This window comes from Trachypithecus francoisi, unplaced genomic scaffold, assembly GCF_009764315.1.
Source record: "Trachypithecus francoisi isolate TF-2019V2 unplaced genomic scaffold, Tfra_2.0 Lachesis_group12, whole genome shotgun sequence".
Taxonomy (NCBI): Eukaryota; Metazoa; Chordata; class Mammalia; order Primates; family Cercopithecidae; genus Trachypithecus; species Trachypithecus francoisi.
In genome coordinates this window covers 2681531-2704070 of record NW_022681457.1, presented here as the reverse complement: position 1 = coordinate 2704070, position 22540 = coordinate 2681531, and the positions used below count along the sequence as shown (strand labels likewise).

Genomic DNA, 22540 nt, shown 5'->3' with positions numbered 1-22540 from the left:
GAAGCTGCAGGAGTGAGTGCACCCAGTGAGTTGGACACACAGCTGAGGAACGCCAACGTCGAAGAGGAAAAATCTCTGCAAGGGATGCACAGAAGGGTCCAGCAGAGAGGCAGAGGGAAACTATCTAGGTCAGGGGCAGCCATGGAAGAGACCGGAGCAGGCAGGAGGAGGCCAGGAGGCTGATGTCTTCTTGGGGAGGGAGCTGACAGGAGCCCAACCCCAGGAGCTGAAGGCGGCTGGGGCTCAGGTCCTTCCCCATGACCTCGATGCCCAGGGGATCTGCACTAATGAGCACAGCTTCCAGAGAGGATCTTGTCCCAGGTACCAACATCTCCTCTCAAGCAGGCACAGAGGCCACTCACAGCCGCTTCTGCATGCTCTAGAGACTGCAGCATCTGTCTGTCAGGCAGTTTTTTGTTTGTTTGTTTGTTTGTTTGTTTGGAGACAGGGTCTTGCTCTGTCACCCAAGCTGGAGTGCAGTGGTGCAGTCACAACTTACTGCAGCCTCAAACTCCTATGCTCAAGTGATCCTCCAGCCTCAGCCTCCCGAGTAGCTGGGACCACAGGCACCACCACCACACTGGCTAATTTTTTAATTAAAAAAAAATTTTTTTTTGAGAGAGTCTCACTCTGTCACCCAGGCTAGAGTGCCGTGGCACTATCATGGCTCACTGCAACCTCTGCCTCCTGGGTTCAAGTGATTCTCATGCCTTAGCCTCCTGAGTACCTGGGATTACAGACGTGCATCATCACCTCCGGCTAATTTTTGTATTTTTAGTAGAGTTGGGTTTTCGCCATGTTGGCCAAGCTGATTTCAAACTCCTGGCTTCGTGAGCTGCCCAGTTCAGCCTCCCAAGGTGCTGGGATTACAAGCATGAGCCACCACACTCATACTAACTTTTTTGAAGATGGGATCTCACTATTTTGCCCAGGCTGGCCTCCCAAAGTGCTAGGATTACAGACGTAAGCCACCACCTCGTTGTTCTTAATATAACATATGATTGTATTATATTAAGTATTTCATCTATTTCTTTTTACTTATTTAATGTGGCTACTAGAAAACAAAGATATACATGTAGCCCGCATCATATTTCTGTTGGACAACATTGGGTCTGTACACTATTTCTAAATTTAATTTTTTCTTTTTTTTTTTTGAGACAGAGTCTCACTCTAGGCTGGAGTACAATGGCATGATCTTGGCTCACTGCAACCTCCACCTCCCGGGTTCAAGCAATTCTCCTGCCTCAGCCTCCAAAGTAGCTGGGATTACATACAGGTGTGCACCAACACACCAGCTAATTTTGGTACTTTTAGTAGAGATGGGGTTTTACCATGTTGGCAGGCTGGTCTCAAACTCCTGACCTCAAGTGATCTGCCTGCCTCGGCCTCCCAAAGTGCTGGGATTACAGGCACGAGCCACCACACCTGGCTGGTCTGCATGCTATTTCTAGATAATCCATGCACATTCTCACTACACAATCAAAGCAGAAATATTGTGACATGGTTTTGCTGTCTCCCCACCCAGATCTCAACTTGAATTGTATCTCTCAGAATTCCCATGTGTTGTGGGTCGGGGTCTGGTCCTTCCCTTGCTCTTCTTGTGATAGTTAATAAGTCTCACAAGATCTGATGGGTTTCACAGGGGTTTCCACTTTTGCTTCTTCCTCTTCTTCTCTTGCCGCCGCCATGTAAGTAGTGCCTTTGCCTCCTGCCATGACTGTGAGACCTCCCCAGCCATGTGGAACTGTAAATCCAATTAAATCTCTTTTTCTTCCCAGTCTTGGGTATGTCTTTATCAGCAGTGTGCAAACGGACTAATACCTACTGCAAGTCAATTATTCATTAGAAATAATACAAGATTTCAATATTCATTATTTTTATTTTCATCATTAAAGTCATGCATACTTTTTTTAAAAAAGCTCAAAATAGATTACATACCATATGATTACACTGTATAACATTCTTGAAATGGCAACATTATAGAACTGGAGAAATGGAGAGTGGATTCCTGGTTGCCAGGGTTTAGGGAAAAGGCTGGGGTGTGGGGGTGGAGGAGGTGGGCATCCTGGGGATCCTCGTGGTGATGGGAATGTCCCATATCTTCACTGTGTCAATGTCAATATTCTGGTTATGAGACTACACTGTTGCTGGGCGCGGTGGCTCAAGCTTGTAATCTCAGCACTTTGGGAGGCCAAGACGGGCGGATCACGAGGTCAGGAGATGGAGACCATCCTGGCTAACCCAGTGAAACCCCGTCTCTACTAAAAAATACAAAAAAACTAGCCGGGCGAGGTGGCGGGCGCCTGTAGTCCCAGCTGCTGGGGAGGCTGAGGCAGGAGAATGGCGGGAACCCGGGAGGCGGAGTTTGCAGTGAGCTGAGATCCGGCCACTGCACTCCAGTCCGGGCGACAGAGCGAGACTCCGTCTCAAAAAAAAAAAAAAAAAAAAAAAGAGACTACACTGTAGTTTTGCAAGATGTTGCCATTGGGGGAGGCTGGGTGAAGGGTACACAAGATCCCTCTGCATCATTACTTACAACTGTGTTGAGTTTGCAATGATCTCAAAATAGAAAGTATAATTTAAAAACAAAGTAAAAACAAAACTGTAGGCTTTTTAGGTGTTTTTGTTTTTGTTTTTGCTTTTGAGACAGAGTCTCCCTCTGTCACCCAGGCTGGAGTGCAATGGAGTGATCGTGGCTCACTGCAACCTCTGCCTCCAAGGTTCAAGCAATTCTCCCACCTCAGCCTCCCAAGTAGCTGGGATTACGGGCACCCACTACCATGCCTGGTTATTTTTTTCTATTTTTAGTACAGACGGGGTTTCACCGTGCTGGCCAGGCTGGTCTGGAACTCCTGACCTCAGGTGATCCACCAGCCTCAGCCTCCTAAAGTTCTGGGATTACAGGCGTGAGCCACTGCTCTCAGCCTAATTTTCTTTTTTAAATCAACTCACTTACAAGAGCTTAGATAACTCCATGGACTTCTGTTTTATCCCAAAGAACTTTTAAGACTCCAGTTACATTTTTTCCAACTCACCATAAAATAAATGTTTTTTTAAAGCAAGAATCTTTCTATTTGTCTGTATTCTGAGTTCCCTGTTCACACCTATTGCTATATGGAAATACCCCAGATACGTGGGTTTCTGTTTGTTTTTCAAAAGCCTGGGATGAAAAGACGGTGTGTGGGTGGGGGCAGGGGGGGCTTCCTAGAAGGAAGCGTTCACCTTGCAAATGAGGAAGGATGAGAAGAGTTCCGCTGGAAGAGGAGGAGCAAGTCTGGGAAAGACAGGCGACATGGAAGAGAGTTAGTTAGCTAAGGTAAGGCCATCCCACGAAGAGCGGAGTGAAAACAAGCAGAAGGAGAGTGGCCAGGAAGGAAGGGGACATTGCGCCACAGTGGCCCACGAGTCTATCGCTTACACCGCCTGGGTCTTCTCGGTCGTAGTGTCCACTGTGGAGCGCATGAATGATTTGCTCTCCCTGACCACGGACTCTTCAGTCAACACGTTCCGGAGGAGGCTGGGGAGGGATTTCCGCAGTCGGCCCTGGAAGCCCTGGCCAGCCACTACGTAGATGATGGGGTTGATGCAGCAGTTGATGTAGGCAAAGGAGATACACAGGGAGTCCAGCTTCTTCAGCTGCAGGTAGGTGGGTGACAACGGCTTCAGGAAGGACATCATTGTCCCCGTCACCTGGTAGGGCAACCAGAAGATAAAGAAACTGGCCACCACCGCCACCACCACCTTGAGTGTCTTGGTGGACCTCGTGGCCCTACGGCTCCACGTCCGGAGCAGGAGGAAGGTGTAACAGATCATGAGAGTGAGTAGGGGCCACAGGAAGCCCAGGACCAGCCGGACGATGGCCACAGCTTGCTCCCGCTGTGTGTCGTTGTTGTAGTCCACGCCACACGACAGCTTTGTTGAAAAATCGGTCTGCTGGACCACCCGGTACAGGAAAGAGGGTATGGTCAGCAGCAGGGCTAAACCCCAAGCCACGGCACAGGCCATCCAGGCCAAGCCGGCCCCTCGGAAGTTCTGGCACCAGATGGGGTTAAACACCAGCAGAAAGCGGTCGGCGCTGATGGTGGCCAGGAGCAGGATGCTGGCGTACATGTTGAGTAGGATAAGGGAGGGCAGGATGCGGCAGGCGGTCGCACCGAAGGGCCAGTGGTGATGCTGCACAATGGACGTGAACAAGATGGGCAGCGCCAGGCAGGAGAGGAAGTCAGCTACCGCCAAGTTGAAGAACCAGATGGCATTGATGGTCCGCTTGACCTCGAATGCCGTCACCCAGACCACCAGGGCATTGCCCAGCACTCCCACCAGGAAGACGACTGCAAAGATGACCAAGGCCAGGATGTCTGGAACACGCAGCGTGTTAGAAGTTTTATCCACAGGGATGCTGGGATCCAGGACAGTCTTGTCATCATAGTGCCCATAATCAGGGGTGGTACTACTGAAGGGGTCCTAAGGGGAATTGGAGAGAGCAGAGAGGATGAGTCTGCAGGCACGTGCCCAGGGAGGGGGCATCCTGGCCCAGGCATGTGGCTTTTCCCCCATGTGGCTTTTCCTTCCTAGGAAATGGGGATGCTGAGGGCTGAGAGTCAGCTAGGGTATCACACCACTTACTACAGTATTGAGGCAGATGCGGTGGCTCACGCCTGTAATCCCAGCACTTTGGGAGGCCGAGGAGGGTGGACTGCTTGAGCCCAGGAGTTCGAGCATAGCCTGGGCAACATGGCAAAAACCCGTCTCTACTGAAAATACAAAAATTAGCCGGATGTGGTTGCACTTGCCTGTCGTCCCAGCTACTCCGGAGGCTGAGGTGGGAGGATCACCTGAGCCCAGGAGGCAGAGGTTGCAGTGAGCTGAGATCACACCATTGCACTTCAGCCTGGGTGACAGAGTGAGACCCTGTCTCAAAAAAAAAAAAAAAAAAAATTGGCCGGGCACGGTGGCTCAAGCCTGTAATCCCAGCACTTTTGGAGGCCGAGGCGGGCGGATCACAAGGTCAGGAGATCAAGACCATCCTGGCTAACACGGTGAAACCCCGTCTCTACTAAAAAATACAAAAAACTAGCCGGGCGAGGTGGCGGGCGCCTGTAGTCCCAGCTACTCAGGAGGCTGAGGCAGGAGAATGGCGGGAACCCGGGAGGCGGAGCTTGCAGTGAGCTGAGATCTGGCCAGTGCACTCCAGCCTGGGCGACAGAGCGAGACTCCGTCTCAAAAAAAAAAAAAAATTGAAATGATTCCATGCTGGTTGGGCCCCTTGCCAGCCTGCTGCCTCTCCCCTCAGTCCCATCCTGTGAAGTCCCTGGACTTCCCCACTTCCCCACAATCCAGAAACCTAATGGTTAAAGTCTAGCCCTATTGCAAGGCTGTAGCCACTACCCATTCACACTGGTCAGTGAAGGACACACCGCTTGTTATTTATTTATTTATTTTTTTGGAGACAGAGTCTCACTTTATTGGCCAGGCTGGAGTGCAGTGGCACGACCTCGGCTCACTGCAACCTCTGCCTCTTGGGTTTGAGCGATTCTTGTGCCTCAGCCTTCTGAGTAGCTGGGATTACAGGTGCCCACCAACATGCCTGGCTAATTTTTGTATTTTTAGTAGAGACAGGGTTTCACCATGTTAGCCAGGCTGGTCTCGAACTCCTGGCCTCAGGTGATCCACCCGCCTCGGCCTCCCAAAGTGCTGAGATTACAGGCATGAGCCACTGTGCCCGGCCATTCCTATAGTTTGAACCAAGAAGAAAAAGATTATAAAGCTTAGCAAAAGAACGCAAGACCACAAAACGCCCATGACTACATAAAGCCCCACGTTGCCTAATCTGATTGCATGTTATTGTCACACTGTGAACCTGGGTGAACCCCCCCAGCTGAGAGTTCGAGGCATCTGTAGATTGGAAAACAAGGTTCCTTGTTGGGAAAAGGCTTGTGGGGTGCCTGTATAAACTGGCCATAAAAATAGAATGTTGGGGACCAGCCTCTACAGTTCCTGTTGTGCAGTAATGCAGTGTGCTAAAACAAACAAATGAAAGCAGATGGTCTTTAGTTAAAATTTGGATTTTTTTTCTCACCATGGATGTTTTTGCATTACTTTCAATTCTTTTTTTCTTTTTTTTTTTTTTTTGAGGCGGAGTCTCGCTCTGCCGCCCAGGCTGGAGTGCAGTGGCCGGGTCTCAGCTCACTGCAAGCTCCGCCTCCCGGGTTTACACCATTCTCCTGCCTCAGCCTCCCCAGTAGCTGGGACTACAGGCGCCCGCCACCTCGCCCGGCTAGTTTTTTGTATTTTTTAGTAGAGACAGGGTTTCACCGTGTTAGCCAGGATGGTCTCGATCTCCTGACCTCGTGATCCGCCCGTCTCGGCCTCCCAAAGTGCTGGGATTACAGGCTTGAGCCACTGCGCCCGGCCTGCTTTTGATTCTTTAAAAGACTGTATGGGGCTGGGTGCGGTGGCTCACGCCTGTAATTCCAGCACTTTGGGAGGCCAAGGCGGGCAGATCACGAGGTCAAGAGATCGAGACCAGCCTGGCCAACATGGTGAAACCCCGTCTCTACTAAAAATACAAAAATTAGCCGGGCGTGGTGGCGGGCACCTGTAGTCCCAGCTACTACTCGGGAGGCTGAGGCAGGAGAATTGCTTGAACCCAAGAGGTTGAGGTTACAGTGAGCTGAGATTGTGCCACTACACTCCAGCCTAGCAACAGAGCGAGACTGTCCAAAAAAAAAGATTGCATAAAAACACTATTTTAAAAAACTTTTTAGAGACAGAGTCTCTCTCACCCAGGCTGGAGTACAGTGGTGTGATCATGACTCACTGCAGCCTCGATCTCCGAGGCTCAAGCAACCTTCTCGCCTCAGCCTCCCAAGTAGCTGTGACTACAGGCACACACCACCATACTTGGCTTATTTTTTTAATTTTTAGTAGGGATGAGGTCTTGCTATGTTGCCAGGGCTGGTCTCAAACTCCTGGCCTCAAACAATTCACCTGCTTCGGCCTCCCAAAGTGCTGGGATTACAGGTATGAGTCTATGTGAATGCTTTTGACTTGGGCTCCAGTAGTCCAGTAGTGGTGGGCTCAGAATGGCACTCAGGTTAGCAGCACTGGATTTGGAGTCAGTCCCCTAGGGTTCAGATCCTGACTACCCTATGTGAAGCCCGTGTGACCCTCCGCACGTTCATCTACTGCTCTTCGCCTCCCTTTTTATCCTCCCATAGAGAGCCGAGTAGCCCATCTGGTTTTTTTTTTTTTTTTTTTTTTTTTTTGAGACTGAGTTTTGCTCTTGTTGCCCAGGCTGGAGTGCAGTGGTGCGATCTCTGCTCACTGCAACCTCCGCCTCCCGGGTTCAAGCGATTCTCCTGCCTCAGCCTCCTGAGTAGCTGGGATTACAAGCATGCACCACCATGTCCATGTCCGGCTAATTTTGTATTTTTAGTAGAGACGGGGTTTCTCCATGTTGGTCAGGCTGGTCTCGAACTCCTAACCTCAGATGATCCACCTGCCTCGGCCTCCCAAAGTGCTGGGATTACAGGCATGAGCCACCATGCCCGGCCAGCAGCCCATCTGTTCTAACTGATATCATTTCAAAACCCAAAGCCATTAGGAGGAGTTATCCTTTTTTTTTTTTTTTTTTTTTTTTTTTTGGAGACAGAGTCTTACTCTGTCACCAGGCTGGAGTGCAGTGGCGGGATCTTGGATCTCTGCCTCCTGGGTTCAAGCGATTCTCCTGCCTCAATCTCCTGAGTAGCTGGGATTACAGGCAATGTGCCACCACGCCCAGCTTATTTTTGTATTTTTTAGTAGAGACAGGGTTTCACCATATTGGTCAGGCTGGTCTCAAACTCCTGACCTTGTGATCTGCCCACCTCGGCCTCCCAAAGTGCTGGGATTACAGGCAACACCCACCACGCCCGGCCAGGAGTTATCAATTTCAAGTAGATTTTGCTGATTTTTTAGGTGTGCTGTTATTTCAACTGTTCCTCTCTCCCTTGGTTTTGCTGTAAAGTGATAGTTTGAGATCTAGAACTTTGATTAGATTTAGGTACAATTTTTTTGGGGGTGGGCAAAAATTACTTCATAGATGGTTCTGTGTCTTTTCTGCTGCCTCACATCAGTGGCATCGAATCTCCGATTGCCTCTCTTCTTGGGACACTAAGACGGATTCTAGGATCATGGTGCCAACCCTGAACAAAATGTTTGGGGGCAGCAAGAGGAAGATACAATCAGAAATAAGAAATAGATTTTTTTTTACCAAGCATTGTGACTCATGCCTGTGATCCCAGCTCTTTGGAGGCCAAGGTGGGAGGATTGCTTGAGCCCAGGAGTTAGAGACCAGCCTGGGCAATATAGCAAGACCCTGTCTCTACAAAAAAAAAAGTAGCCAGGTATGGTAGTGTACTCCTGTGGTCCTAGATACTTGGAAGGGTGAGGCAAGAGGATCACTAGAGCCTAGGAGGTCAAGGCTGCAGTGAGCTATGATCACACCACTGCACTCCAGCCTGGGCAACATAGTGAGACCCTCTCTCACAAAAATAACAATAATATCGGCCGGGCGCGGTGGCTCAAGCCTGTAATCCCAGCACTTTGGGAGGCCGAGACGGGCAGATCACGAGGTCAGGAGATCGAGACCATCCTGGCTAACACGGTGAAACCCCGTCTCTACTAAAAAATACAAAAAACTAGCCGGGTGAGGTGGCGAGTGCCTGTAGTCCCAGCTCCTCGGGAGGCTGAGGCAGGAGAATGGCGTAAACCCGGGAGGCGGAGCTTGCAGTGAGCTGAGATCCGGCCACTGCACTCCAGCCCCGGCGACAGAGTAAGACTCCGTCTCAAAAACAAATAAACAAACAAACAAACAAACAAAAATAAACAATAATATCACAGGTAAATGTGACTATTTGGGGCCAGTGATGCAGGGTAGAAGAATTTACCAAGACAGTTGTAGGTAAAGAAAAGCAGATTTATTAGAGAAAGTAGGAAAATATGTTGTAAGAGTGCAATGGGCAGGTCAGCAACAGAAGAGCTAACTGCAAAGAGACAACGGCTCGCTAGTGATTTTATATGATGGTGCTTGTGGTGTGTGTGAAAAGGGCTTTGTGAAGTTCCGGTAACACCAAGGTTGCAGTGAGCTAACTTGCATTTTTCTATTAGCTGAGTGTCTGGCGATAGCTGGGCGCAGGAAAATTGGGAGTTATTTGCATAGGAGAGCTGTGTGTCCTAGACCATGAAGAGAGGCAGATGTATAGTTTATCTCCTTCCTCTTATTGCTTTCCCTGGGTCCTGCCAGCCTGACTCCTTTTCCCTAATTAGGACTCCACAAAAAACACTCCAGGAAAAGGAGTAACTAGAGGGAGAGAGAGGAGGAGAGGGAAGGAGGAAGGAAGGAAGGGAAGAGGAAGAAAGAGAGAAGAGAGGGAGGAGGGAATGAAGGAGGGAAGGAGGAGGAAATGAGGAAGGGAAGAAGGGTGAAAGGAAGAAAGGCAGGAAGAAAGAAAAGAAACAAAGGAGGGAAGAGGAAATTAGGGAGGAAGAAAGCAGAGAGGGAGAGAGCGACAGAGGGAGGAAGGAGAACAGGGCTACAGATGACTAAGAATGGCAGTGATGTATTTGCAGGGGTTTATAATATTCTCTTCACTTTTGTGTGTTTGAAACTTTCCATAATAAAATAAAGAACAGGCCAGGTGCAGTGGCTCATGCCTGTAATCCCAACAATTTGTGAGGCTGAGGCAGGTGGATCACTTGGGTCAGGAGTTCTAGACCAGCCTGGGCAACATGGTGAAACCCCATCTCTACTAAATACAAAACCTTAGCCAGGTGTGGTGGTGTGTGCCTGTAGTCCCAGCTACTTGGGAGGCTAAGGCAGGAGAATCTCTGGAACCCAGGAGGCGGAGGTTGCAGTGAGCTGAGATTGCACCACTGCACTCCAGCCTGGGCAACAGAGCAAGACCCCATCTCAAAATAAAATAAAATACAATAGGCCGGGCGCGGTGGCTCACGCCTGTAATCCCAGCACTTTGGGAGGCCGAGGCGGGCAGATCACGAGGTCAGGAGATCGAGACCATCCTGGCTAACACTGTGAAACCCCGTCTCTACTAAAAATACAAAAAATTAGCTGGGCGTGGTGGTGCACGCCTGTAGTCCTAGCTACTTGGGAGGCTGAGGCAGGAGAATGGCATGAACCTGGGAGGCAGAGCTTGCAGTGAGCCGAGATCGCACCATTGCACTCCAGCCTGGGCGACAAAGCAAGACTCCGTCTCAAAATAAATAAATAATAAAATATAAAATAAGCTCATGCCTATAATCCCAACAATCTGGGAGGCCGAGGTGGGCAGATCACCTGAGGTCAGGAGTTTGAGACCAGCCTGGCCAACATGGTGAAACCCCATCTCTACTAAATACAAAACCTTAGCCAGGTGTGGTGGTGTGTGCCTGTAGTCCCAGCTACTTGGGAGGCTAAGGCAGGAGAATCTCTGGAACCCAGGAGGCGGAGGTTGCAGTGAGCTGAGATTGCACCACTGCACTCCAGCCTGGGCAACAGAGCAAGACCCCATCTCAAAATAAAATAAAATACAATAGGCCGGGCGCGGTGGCTCACGCCTATAATCCCAGCACTTTGGGAGGCCGAGGCGGGCAGATCACGAGGTCAGGAGATCGAGACCATCCTGGCTAACACTGTGAAACCCCGTCTCTACTAAAAATACAAAAAATTAGCTGGGCGTGGTGGTGCACGCCTGTAGTCCTAGCTACTTGGGAGGCTGAGGCAGGAGAATGGCATGAACCTGGGAGGCAGAGCTTGCAGTGAGCCATCGCGCCACTGCACTCCAGCCTGGGCGACAAAGCAAGACTCCGTCTCAAAATAAATAAATAAATAAATAAATAAATACTAAAATATAAAATAAGCTCATGCCTATAATCCCAACAATCTGGGAGGCCGAGGTGGGCAGATCACCTGAGGTCAGGAGTTCGAGACTGTTATGCCCAGACCGTTTGTTCCCCGAAGAAGACCACCAGAGTCCAGAGTCAAAGCCAAGCGGCAAGGATCTTTAATGCAAGTTCGAACTTGGTCCCTCCGTTCCACAACATACAAGAGGGCCTGGAACAATGCGTGCGCTTGCTATTTATAGCTCGAGGTAAACAGGACTTGTCAGGTTACAGAGGAACAAGGCATTTCTCTAGGCTACAGCATTACAATTGGTTTACATGTTAATGTGAAGTTATGCTTTTAGCAGCCTTCTTATTGGTTCCTGCACTTTGACAAACGGTTGTAACCTTATTGGAGCTTCCCCAGGTGTTGTTTTTCTTCATGTGTTTGTGTCGGGCCCAGGAAGTTGGGACAAAATAGAGGATTGTGTTTGTACTGGGCCCAGGACTAAGATATGTGGCAGATACTGGTAATTAGAGCAGGACAGAGACTTTCACAACGTTTATCCTTACAATGTCTGGAGTCTATAGATAACCTTAATCGGTTAGGTCCGGGGTCGATCTTTAACTAGGCTCAGGGCGCCACCCGGGCTGTCAGGGCGCCGCCCGGGCTGTTTGCCTGTGGACTTCATTTCTGCCTCTTAGTCTCTTCATTTGATCTTTCATTTCCCCCTTTCTCAGGTACCTCTGGAGCCAATCTTGGGTCTTATAAGTCTGATTCTGTTTCAGCGCTTACAGGTTGGTATTGGGCTCTGAGGACCATGAGCTGTATGGTGTCAAACCTTTCCCTGACAAACCGCAAAATTCTGTTAATAACACAAGGTCCTACGGTAAACAGAAATAGTAGACTTAGCAGGGGTCCAACGAAGGGGGCTAACAGAGAAAACATAGAGGAATTCCACCATTGATTTGCAGCTGAGGCAAACTGCTGTTTTCTCATTTCTATGCTTAACTTGCGCAGCTGTTGGACCCGGTTTTCTACAAGCCCTGATTCATTTACATAGAAGCAACAGTCTTCTTTCAGGAACATACATGTACCACCTTTTTCAGCAGTGAGTAGGTCTAGGGCCCTTCGGTTCTGCAAGGTCACCTGAGCTAGGGATGTGAGCTGTTGCTGAAGGGAGGCAAGGGACTCAGCTGACTCCTCCATAGCTACGGCAAATTGTTGGTACAATTTGTTGCTTTCTATGAGGGTGTGACCTAGGGCTCCCCCCGCCAGTCCGGCCGCAATGAGGGATGATGTGAGGGAGATTCCCGCAATGAGGGGGAGAAATATTGCTCGTGTAGGTCTCGGTTTAGAGATTGAGTGAATAGCAGTACTAGTCCAGTTACCGGTGTACCCCAGGAACTCGCCGGCAGTTAATAGAGTTAACCGGGGAACTAATGTGACAGGAAGGCATAGTAGGTCGGTAACAGAGGGACCAGATAAGTTCTTAGATAATGTCCGTCTCAAAATAAATAAATAAATAAATACTAAAATATAAAATAAGCTCATGCCTATAATCCCAACAATCTGGGAGGCCGAGGTGGGCAGATCACCTGAGGTCAGGAGTTCGAGACCAGCCTGGCCAACATGGTGAAACCCCATCTCTACTAAAAATACAAAAATTAGCTGGGCATGGTAGTGGGCACCTGTAATCCCCGCTACTCGGGAGGCTGAGGCAGAATTGCTTGAACCCAGGAGGCAGAGGTTGCAGTGAGCCGAGATAGCCCCATTGCACTCCAGCCTGAGCAACAGAGTGAGACTCCATCTAAAAAAAAAAGAACAAAAAGGTCCTGATCACTTCTTCCTAGACAGAGCTGCAGGAAGCTGTCATGCACCCAAGAAAGAAAGGCTGCAGTCCATGGCAGCTGGACTGGAGAAAGCCTTGTAGGCGAAATCTGTGCCCAGAGCCATCAGACACTGCAGTAAAGCACCCATCAAGGCACTGAGTGGTCATACGAAAGCAGCCAGTACTTACTGAACACCTGCTATACATGCCACATGAAATTTGTTCTTTCGATCCTGATCACAACCTACAAGGAGGTTCTGTTAATATGCCCATTTCAGGCCAGTGTGGTGGCTCATACCTATAACCCTAGCACTTTAGGAGACTGAGGTGGGCAAATCACCTGAGGTCAGGGGTTCGACACCAGCCTGGCCAACACAGAGTCTCGCTCTGTTGCCAGGCTGGAGTGCAGTGGCACAATCTCAGGTCACTGCAACCTCTGCCTCCCAGGTTCAAGTGAATCTCCTGCCTCAGCCTCCTGAGTAGCTGGGACTAAAGGCACCCACCACCACGCCCCACTAATTTTTGTATTTTTAGTAGAGACAGGGTTTCACCATGTTAGTTAGGCTGGTCTCGAACTCCTGACCTCGTGATCCGCCCACCTTGGCCTCCCAAAGTGCTGGGATTACAGGCGTGAGCCACCACACCCGGCCTGGTTTTTACACCTTTAAAATATTCACCTTGAAGATTAAATAAGATGAAAAATGCCTAAGCACCTAGCACAGCGTGTGCCATAGAGAAGGGGACAAGAAGGGGCAGCCATTGCTATTATTATTTGTCGATACTTCGATTATTGAAGAGCTCAGATCCACATCTCTGAACCGCTTTTTTTTTTTTTTGGAGACTGGGTCTCACTCTGCTACCCAGGCTGTAGCTCAGGGGTGCAACCTCGGCTCACTGCAGCCTTGACTTCTCAGGCTCAGGTGATCCTCCTGCCTCAGCCTCCCAGGCAGCTGGGACTACAGGTGCATACTACTGTGCCCAGCTAATTTTTAATTTTCTGTAAAGAGGAGGGTCTCACTGTGCTGCCCAGGCTGGTCTCGAACTCCTGGGTTCAAGCAATCCTCCCGCCTTGGTCTCCCAAAGTGCTGAGATTACAGGCCCAGCTCCCTTTTTATATTTCCTTTTTCTCTCTCTCTTTTTTTTTTTTTTTTTTTTTGAGATGGGGTCTTGATCTGTCACCAGGCTTGTGTGCAGTGGTGTAATCATGGATCACTGTCACCCCAAACCCTCTGGCTCAAGCAATCCTCCTGCCTCAGCCTCTTGAGTAGCTAGGACTACAGTTGTGCACCACCACACCCAGCTAATTTTTGTTTTTTCTTTTTTTTTCTTTTTTCTTTTTTTTTTTTTTGTAGAGATGGGGTCTCGTTTTGTTGCACAGGATGGTCTCAAACTCCTGACTTCAAGCAACCCTTCAGGCTTGAACTCCCAAAGTACTGAGATTACAGATGTAAAAGTCACCATGCCTGGATAGTCTTTCTTTTTTTATTTCTAATTCCCTAACATTGTGCCTGCCCAAGGTTAACCAGGCTGTGGGCAGTGGGCATTTACTGATGGAATCACCCCCATGAGTAAATTATTGAAAGCTAAGATGTCACTTTCTGCTAATGAGTGAATGAAAAAGGGGTTGTTTAGTCATGTGGTGGAATATTACTCAGCCATGAAAAGGAAGTGCTGACACATGCTACAATGTGGATGAATCTTGAAAACACGATGCTAACTGAAAGAAGCCATTCAAAAAAGGCCACTAAAAATACACAAATTAGCCGGCATGTTGGCGCACCCCTGTAATCCCAGCTACTCCAGAGGCTGAGGCAGGAGAATCACTTGAACCTGGGAGGCGGAGGTTGCAGTGAGCTGAGATCGTGCCACTGCACTCCGGCCTTGACTGAGAAAGACTTCTGTCTCAAAAAAAAAAAAAAAAAAGATGATAGAAAGATGGATGGATATAAATGAATGGATGGATGGATAGATAACGAATGGGCGAATGAGTGGATGCATGGATGATGGATAGACAGATGACTGATAGACAATGGATAGATAGAGATATGATTGGGAGATAGATGATGGATAGGTAGATAGACAATGGGCTGGGCGTGGTGGCTCATGCCTGTAACCACTTGAGGTCAGAAGATCAAGACCAGCCTGGCCAACATAGCGAAACCCCATCTCCACTAAAAGTATAAAAAAATTGGGCCGGGCGCGGTGGCTCAAGCCTGTAATCCCAGCACTTTGGGAGGCCGAGACGGGCGGATCACAAGGTCAGGAGATCGAGACCACCCTGGCTAACATGGTGAAACCCCGTCTCTACTAAAAAATACAAAAAACTAGCCGGGCGTGGTGGCGGGCGCCTGTAGTCCCAGCTACTCGGGAGGCTGAGGCAGGAGAATGGCGTGAACCCGGGAGGCGGAGCTTGCAGTGAGCTGAGATCCGGCCACTGCACTCCAGCCTGGGCGACAGAGCGAGACTCCATCTCAAAAAAAAAAAAAAAAATTAGCTGGGCATGGTGGTGTGTGCCTGTAGTCCCAGCTACTTGGAAGGCTGAGGCAGGAGAATCACTTGAACCTGGAAGGTGGAGGTTGCAGTGACTCAAGATTACTCTACTGCACTCCAGCCTGGACAACAGAGCAAGACTCTGTCTCAAAAAAAAAAAAAAGCTAGATAATGGATGGATGGATGGATGGATGGATGAATGGATGGATAATGGAGAGATAGATATAGTAAATTGGGAAAGCCTGGGTAAAATGTATATGTATATGAGCCTGTTCCATTCTTGCCATTTTTCTATAAGTTTGAAAATGTTTCCAAATAGAAGGTTAACATTGTTTAAAATATCTTCATTGGTAAACAGCCCCCGCCCTCAGCCACCCACCTCTTCTATTGCCCACTCCCAGCACCCTAAGTTCCTGTTTCCTACTCTGGGACACCCCCGCTCCAGGTCCCAACGCTCATGTCACTAAACTGTTAACACTAGGTGCAGCAGGAGGCCCTAGACCCTGCCCAGGGGTCCTCTGCACTCTAGCACGTTGTTAAATATTTTGAATGCCCCCCTTGGCTGTGACGCATGAAGGTAACTTTTGCCTCTGCTGGTTTCGCATGCTCCCAGCAACAACCCTTGACTACAGAATGACTCAGACCCTCCTAAGGGAAGCCTCCTCACCCTCTGCTCTGACATTGCCTTGTCACTCCCTCGTCAGCTGACAAAGCTCCTTTCCTGCCATGAGCTCGCTCAGTCCTTTCCTCTGGTTAACTTCAGAAAGGCAGAAAAAATATGCTGATTCCAACATCCTGTGGTTTCCAGGATCTTCAGACGCAAATGGCTTGCAAAGTTTTGCCGCTGCGTCACCACTCCAAAGACTGGAAATAACTGAAGTGTCCAGCAAGAGGGGACTGGCTAAATTAATGATGGTACATCCAGGCAACGGAATACTACACAGCTATCAAAAAGAATGGAAAAGTTGGCCAGGTGCAGTGGCTCATGCCTGTAATCCTAGCACTTTGGGAGGCTGAAGCAGGAGGATTTCTTGAGCCCAGGAGTTCAAGATCAGCCTGGGTAACCTAGCAAGACCCTATCCCTACAAAAAAGAAAAAAAAAAACAAAAAGAATGAGGAAGTTATTTATATAATGATGTGGAAAGACCTCCAAGATCCGGGGCGAGGCCAGGCGCGGTGACTCACTCCTGTAATCCCAGCACTTTGGGAGGCCAAGGAGGGCGGATCACTTGAGGTCAGGAGTTCAAGACCAGCCTGGCCAAAATAGTGAAACCCCATCTCTACTAAAAATCCAAAAGTTAGCTGGGTGTGATGGCAAGCACTTGTAATTCCAGCTACTCAGGAGACCGAGGCAGGAAAATCACTCGAACCCGGGAGGCAGAGGTTGTAGTGAGCTGAGATCGCACCACTGTACTCCATCCTGAGCGACAGAGCGAGACTCCATCTCTAAAAAATAAAATAAGCTGGACACAGTAGCTCACGCCTGTAATCCCAGCAATTTGGGAGGCCCAGGCGGGTGGATCACCTGAGGTCAGCAGCTCAAGACCAGCCTGACCAACATGGTAAAACCCTGTCTCTACTAAAAATACAAAAATTAGCCGGGAGTGGTAACGTGCATCTGTAGTCCCAGCTATCTGGGACACTGAGGCAGAAGAATCGCTGGAACTCAGGAGGTGGAGGCTACAGTAAGCTGAGATCGCTTCACTACACTCCAGCCTGGGCAACAAGAGCAAAATTCCATCTCAAAAATAAAATAAAATAAAATAAAATCGTGGGCCAGGCGTGGTGGCTCAAGCCTGTAATCCCAGTACTTTGGGAGGCCGAGACGGGCGGATCACGAAGTCAGGAGATCGAGACCATCCTGGCGAACACGGTGAAACCCCGTCTCTACTAAAAAAAATACAAAAATTAGCTGGGCGTGTTAGCGGGCGCCTGTAGTCCCAGCTACTCAGGAGGCTGAGGCAAGAGAATGGCGTAAACCCGGGAGGCGGAGCTTGCAGTGAGCTGAGATCCGGCCACTGCACTCCAGCCCAGGTGACAGAGCGAGACTCCATCTCCAAAAAAATAAAATAAAATAAAATAAAATAAAATCGTGAAAAATAAATATAGGTCAGCTGCATTGTGGCAGGTGGCCCACATATTGGGCAGTGCAGGTCCAGGGCTACTCCGGGGGTTCTAATTACCCAGCACTATTCCAGGTGCTTCCCAAGTGTTGGCTCAGTAATTTCCTAATCACAGTGCATATCTATGTCACAACAGCACGAAGGGCAGGGTACTATTATTGTTCCTAAATTCACGTGCACATTAGAAGAAGGACCCTTGTCTGTTGCATGGAGAAAGGGGCAGAGAGCAGAAGCCAGGAGGAAAAGGAGATTGGAACTGTCCAGGTGACGTGAGCCATGATGGTGGCTTAGAAAAGGGTGCTGGCAGCAAGATGTGAACGATCAGATGAGAACAGGGTGAAGGAGAAGACGCAGTACTTACAAGAATAGCCATAATCATTGCCAAGCTGTCCTGAGCCTTTCTCGTGTATTATCTCATTTAACCCACAAAGCAACCCTAGGAGACTTGTTGCAATAGCAACACTCATTTTCCAGATGAGAAAAATGAGGCTACAGAGAAATGAAGAGACCTCTCCAAGTCTTCTCAGTCAGCAAGAACAGAGACAGGAGAGAAACTCCTGAGAGCTGAGCTCCAACACCCTCTTTTTTTTTTTTTTTTTTTTTGAGATGGAGTCTCAAAATCCGTTTCTGCATAGCAGAAATGAAAGGTCAGCATGGCTGGCAGGCGGCCAAGATGGGACTGGAAGGTCTGCAGATACTGAGTTAAAGAATGTGGCTGGAAGCCAGGCACGGTGGCTCACACCTGTAATCTCAGCACTTTGGGAGGCCGAGGCAGGTGGATCATGGGGTCAGGAGTTTGAGACCAGCCTGGCCAACATGGTGAAACTCTGTCTCTATTAAAAAAATAAAATACAAAAATTAGCCATGTGTGGTGGCATGCACCTGTAATACCAGCTACTTGGGAGGCTGAGGCAGGAGAATCACCAGAATCCAGGAGGCGGAGGTGCAGTGAGCCAAGATCATGCCACTGCCCTCCAGCCTGGGTGACAGAGCGAGACTCCGTCTCAAAACAAAACAAAACAGACCAAATATTGGAATCAAACTAAATTTCCATTAAAGGGGATGAAATCTCCTATTAGCACATTACTCAGCTGATAAAAGAAAGAAAGAAGCACCAGGCTGGGCAACATAGCAAGACCCCACCTCTACAAAAAAGTTTAAATCTAGCTGGGCGTGGTGGCATGCACCTGTAGTCCCACCTACTCAGAAGGCTGAGGTGGGAGACCTCAGTAGACCCTGTCTAGAAAAAAGAAAAAAAGGAGGAGGAGGAGGCAACTCCCTTGAACTACATGGGAATGAAGTACCTTCCTCAAGGTTGCTTGAGGGGAAATTAATGAATGCCTTAATAACAATGCCTGGTATGCAGTAAGCACTCAATAAATGCCAGTTAATAATACTATATGTTATTCACGAAAAAAAGTCAGATGCAGAGTACTGTACAAAACATACTGCTATTTATAAGTCTGGGAAAGGTTAGAAATGTCACCCACATTGAGTGCCAGCTGTATACCAGGCACTATTACAAGAACTTTTCATGCATTCACTCAGTCAATTCTCTCATCTAGTCTATGATGTAGGTTCTAGTATTATCCTCACCTTAAAGATAAGGAGAGGGCGGTCAGCACGGTGGCTCACGCCTATAATCCCAGTACTTTGAGAAGCCGAGGCAGGAAGATTGCTTGAGGCCAGGAGTTTGAGACCAGCCTGGCCAACAGGGTGAAACCCTGTCTCTACTAAAAATACAAAAATACAAAAATTGCCGGGCGCAGTGGCTCAAGCCTGTAATCCCAGCACTTTGGGAGGCCGAGACGGGCGGATCACGAGGTCAGGAGATCGAGACCATCCTGGCTAACCCGGTGAAACCCCGTCTCTACTAAAAAATACAAAAAAACTAGCCGGGCGAGGTGGCGGGTGCCTGTAGTCCCAGCTACTTGGGAGGCTGAGGCAGGAGAATGGCGTAAACCCGGAAGGCGGAGCTTGCAGTGAGCTGAGATCCGGCCACTGCACTCCAGCCTGGGCGACAGAGCGAGACTCCGTCTCAACAAAAAAAAAAAAAAACAAAAACAAAAATTAGCCAGGTATGGTGGTGGGCACCTGTAGTCCCAGCTACCTGGGAGGCTGAGGCAGGAGAATCACTTGAACCCAGGAGGTGGAGGTTACAGTGAGCTGAGATCACACCCCTGCACTCCAGCCTGGGCAACAGAGCAAGACACTGTCTCGAAAAAACAAAAAGATAAGGAGAGGACAGATCTCTGCAGCTATTTCACAGTAAAGACTGAGATCGGTTTTGGGGTTCCCTGCATCACACCAGTCCTTACTTTGTTCCCTAAGCATCTGTGCTCTCAGACATCTGTAAACTGTTTCTGGAAGGATCTACCACAAACTGGCATCCCATGGTTGCCTCTGGGTAGGGGAGGGGGCAATGAAAAGGAGTCAGAGGGCCAGGCACGGTGGCTCACACCTGTAATCCCAGCACTTTGGGAGACCAAGGTGGGTGGATCACCTGAGGTCAGGAGTTCAAGACCAGCCTGGCCAACATGGTGAAACTCTGTCGCTACTAAAAAGACAAAAAATCACCCAGGCGTGGTGGCGCATGCCTGTAATCCCAGCTACTTGGGAGGCTGAGGCAGGAGAATTGCTTGAACCCAGGAGGCGGAGGTTGCGGTGAGCCAAGATCGTGCCATTGCACTCCAGTCTGGGCAACAAGAGTAAAACTCTGTCTCAAAAAAAAAAAAAGAAAAGAAAAGAAAAGAAAAGGGGTCAGAGGCTCTGGGGTAGGCAGGGAGAATGAGTTTTCTTTTTTTTTTTCTGTTAGTTTTTTGAGACGGCGTCTCACTCTATTGCCAGACTGGAGTGCAGTGGCGTAATCTCAGCTCACTGCAACCTCCGCCTCCTGGGTTCAAGTGATTGTCATGTCTCAGCCTCCCAAGTAGCTGGGACTACAGGCGCCCGCTAACACGCCCAGCTAATTTTTGTATTTTTAGTAGAGACAGAGTTTCACCATGTTGGCTAGGATGGTTTCAATCTCCTGACCTCGTGATCCGCCCGCCTCGGCCTCCCAAAGTGCTGGGATTACAGGCGTGAGCCACGGCATCCGGCTGAGAATGAATTTTTACCAAGTGTCCTTTGGTACTTTGTAATATGTTTTGGAAAGCAAAAAGCAGCAGCAGCAGAGTGCCATTTGCCCTCGTCTGATCTCAAGGGTGGAACGCAGGAATGAAGCAACATGAGCCCCCTCCCTGGTCCATCCAAATTGTCTTCCGTTTCCTCTTTGACGCAGATGAAGCAAGGCAATGCCTGTGTTATAGCAGGTGCTGAGTCGCAGCTCTATTGGCTCAGTGCCCAGGCCGCCGGACACAGGGATGACGGGGACCTTCATCTAGCCTGGGGTGCGTTCCTTCTGACGCTCACAGAATCCATGGCATAACCTCATTCTGCCACCAACCACGGAGTGATCCCAGCCATCTCTGCTCCTGCCTGGGCCTCGGTTTCCCCATCTCTATCATGTAGAACATCTGAAACGACCAGGCGCAATGGCCTCACGCCAATAATCCCAGAGCTTTGGGAGGCCAAGGTGGGAGGATGGCTTGAGGCCAGGAGTTCAAGACCAGCCCTGACAACATAGCAAGAACCCATCTCTACAAGAATAAAAATTTTAAAAATTAGCCGGACAGGCCGGGCGCGGTGGCTCAAGCCTGTAATCCCAGCACTTTGGGAGGCCGAGACGGGCGGATCACAAGGTCAGGAGATCGAGACCATCCTGGCTAACACGGTGAAACCCCGTCTCTACTAAAAATACAAAAAACTAGCCGGGCGAGGTGGCGGCTCCTGTAGTCCCAGCTACTCGGGAGGCTGAGGCAGGAGAATGGCGTGAACCCGGGAGGCAGAGCTTGCAGTGAGATGAGATCCAGCCACTGCACTCCAGCCTGGGTGACAGAGCGAGACTCCGTCTCAAAAAAAAAAAAAAAAAAAAAAAAAAATTAGCCGGACATAGTGGTGCATGCCTGTGGTCAGGTACTCAGAAGGCTAAAGTGGGAGGATCACTTGAGCCCGAGTTCAAGACTGCAGTGAGCTATGACGGTGCCACTGCACTCCAGCCTGGGCAACAGTGCAAGATCCCAAGTCGAAAAAGAAAAGAACATCTATCTGAAAGAGCTTGTGAGTAACTTGACCATTCCTCCAAACTGGTTCTTTCCAGCCTCCCAACATTTTCTCTGCCATTACCACTGCCTGGAAGGCCTTCTCTAGATCTTTTCACTTGTGGAATTCTTTTTTTAAAAAAAATACAGACAGGGTGTCACTATGTTGGCCAGGCTGGTCTTGAACTCCTGACCTCAAGCAATCCTCCCACCTTGGCACAATCCCCAATGTGCTGTGATTACGGCATGAGCCAACGCGCTCGGCTGCTTGTGGAATTCTTAGTCATCTTACGAGACCCAACTCAAGGGTCCCCTCCCCTGGGGAGTCTTCTCGGACCCCAGCCCCATGAGGTTGCTGTGGCTCCCACAACTTGACAATCTTATTCCCATGGCCACATCCCAGTCCTGGAGTGTTAGAGCCTGGGATGTGGGAGAGAGGGAAGGTGGGAGGTAGAAGACAGGGAGAGAAAAGGAAAGGGAGAGACAGACAGAGTCGATGGTGAGAGTTGGAGAGAGAAAGGACCCACGGGAGCAGAGATGGGAGGGACCCTGGACAAAGCTTCCTGCTCCCATTCCCCTTCAAGACTCACCATGTTCTGGTCTCCTGGGCTCCCCGAGGATCGAAGGTCCCTCCTGCCCAAGGGCTGTGGTTTTTAAAGCCCCAAGGGAAGATGCAGGGAGGAAATGACCATCTTTCTCTCTGGGGCTCTCATTGGTCTGCACACTGGGCACTGTAGCCAGAGCTCCCTCTGCGGGGCACACACCCAGGGCACTCTAACCACCTCCTCCCAGGCAGAGAAGGGGGGCCGGCGCTCGGAAAACCGAGGAAGTTCCTTTGTAGGCTCGGCCCATCTTCTGGCCTTGATTTCCCTAGTTGGGGCCCTCTCTCTCTCTCTGTCTCTCTCTCTCTCTGTCTGTCTCTCTCTCTCTCTCTCTCTCTCTCTCTGTCTCTCTCTCTCTCTTTGAGACGGAGTCTTGCTTGTTGCCCAGGCTGGAGGGCAGTGATACGATCTCGGCTCACTGCAACCTCTGCCTACCCGGTTCAAGCAATTCTCCTGCCTCAGCCTCCCAAGAAGCTGGGATTACAGGCCTGTGT

General features: G+C 49.5%; 1 protein-coding gene across 1 annotated transcript; it reads right to left on the bottom strand.

Moving 5' to 3' along the window:
* Positions 1-3048: 3048 nt before the first annotated feature.
* C5AR1 (complement C5a receptor 1) lies at positions 3049-22189 on the bottom strand. Its single transcript, XM_033223813.1, has 2 exons — positions 22035-22189; positions 3049-4464 (listed from the first exon to the last, which is right to left on the bottom strand). Exons 1-2 carry the CDS (start codon positions 22035-22037, stop codon positions 3415-3417), a joined length of 1053 nt encoding a protein of 350 aa, XP_033079704.1. The 5' UTR covers positions 22038-22189; the 3' UTR covers positions 3049-3414.
* Between the last annotated feature and the right edge of the window lie 351 nt (positions 22190-22540).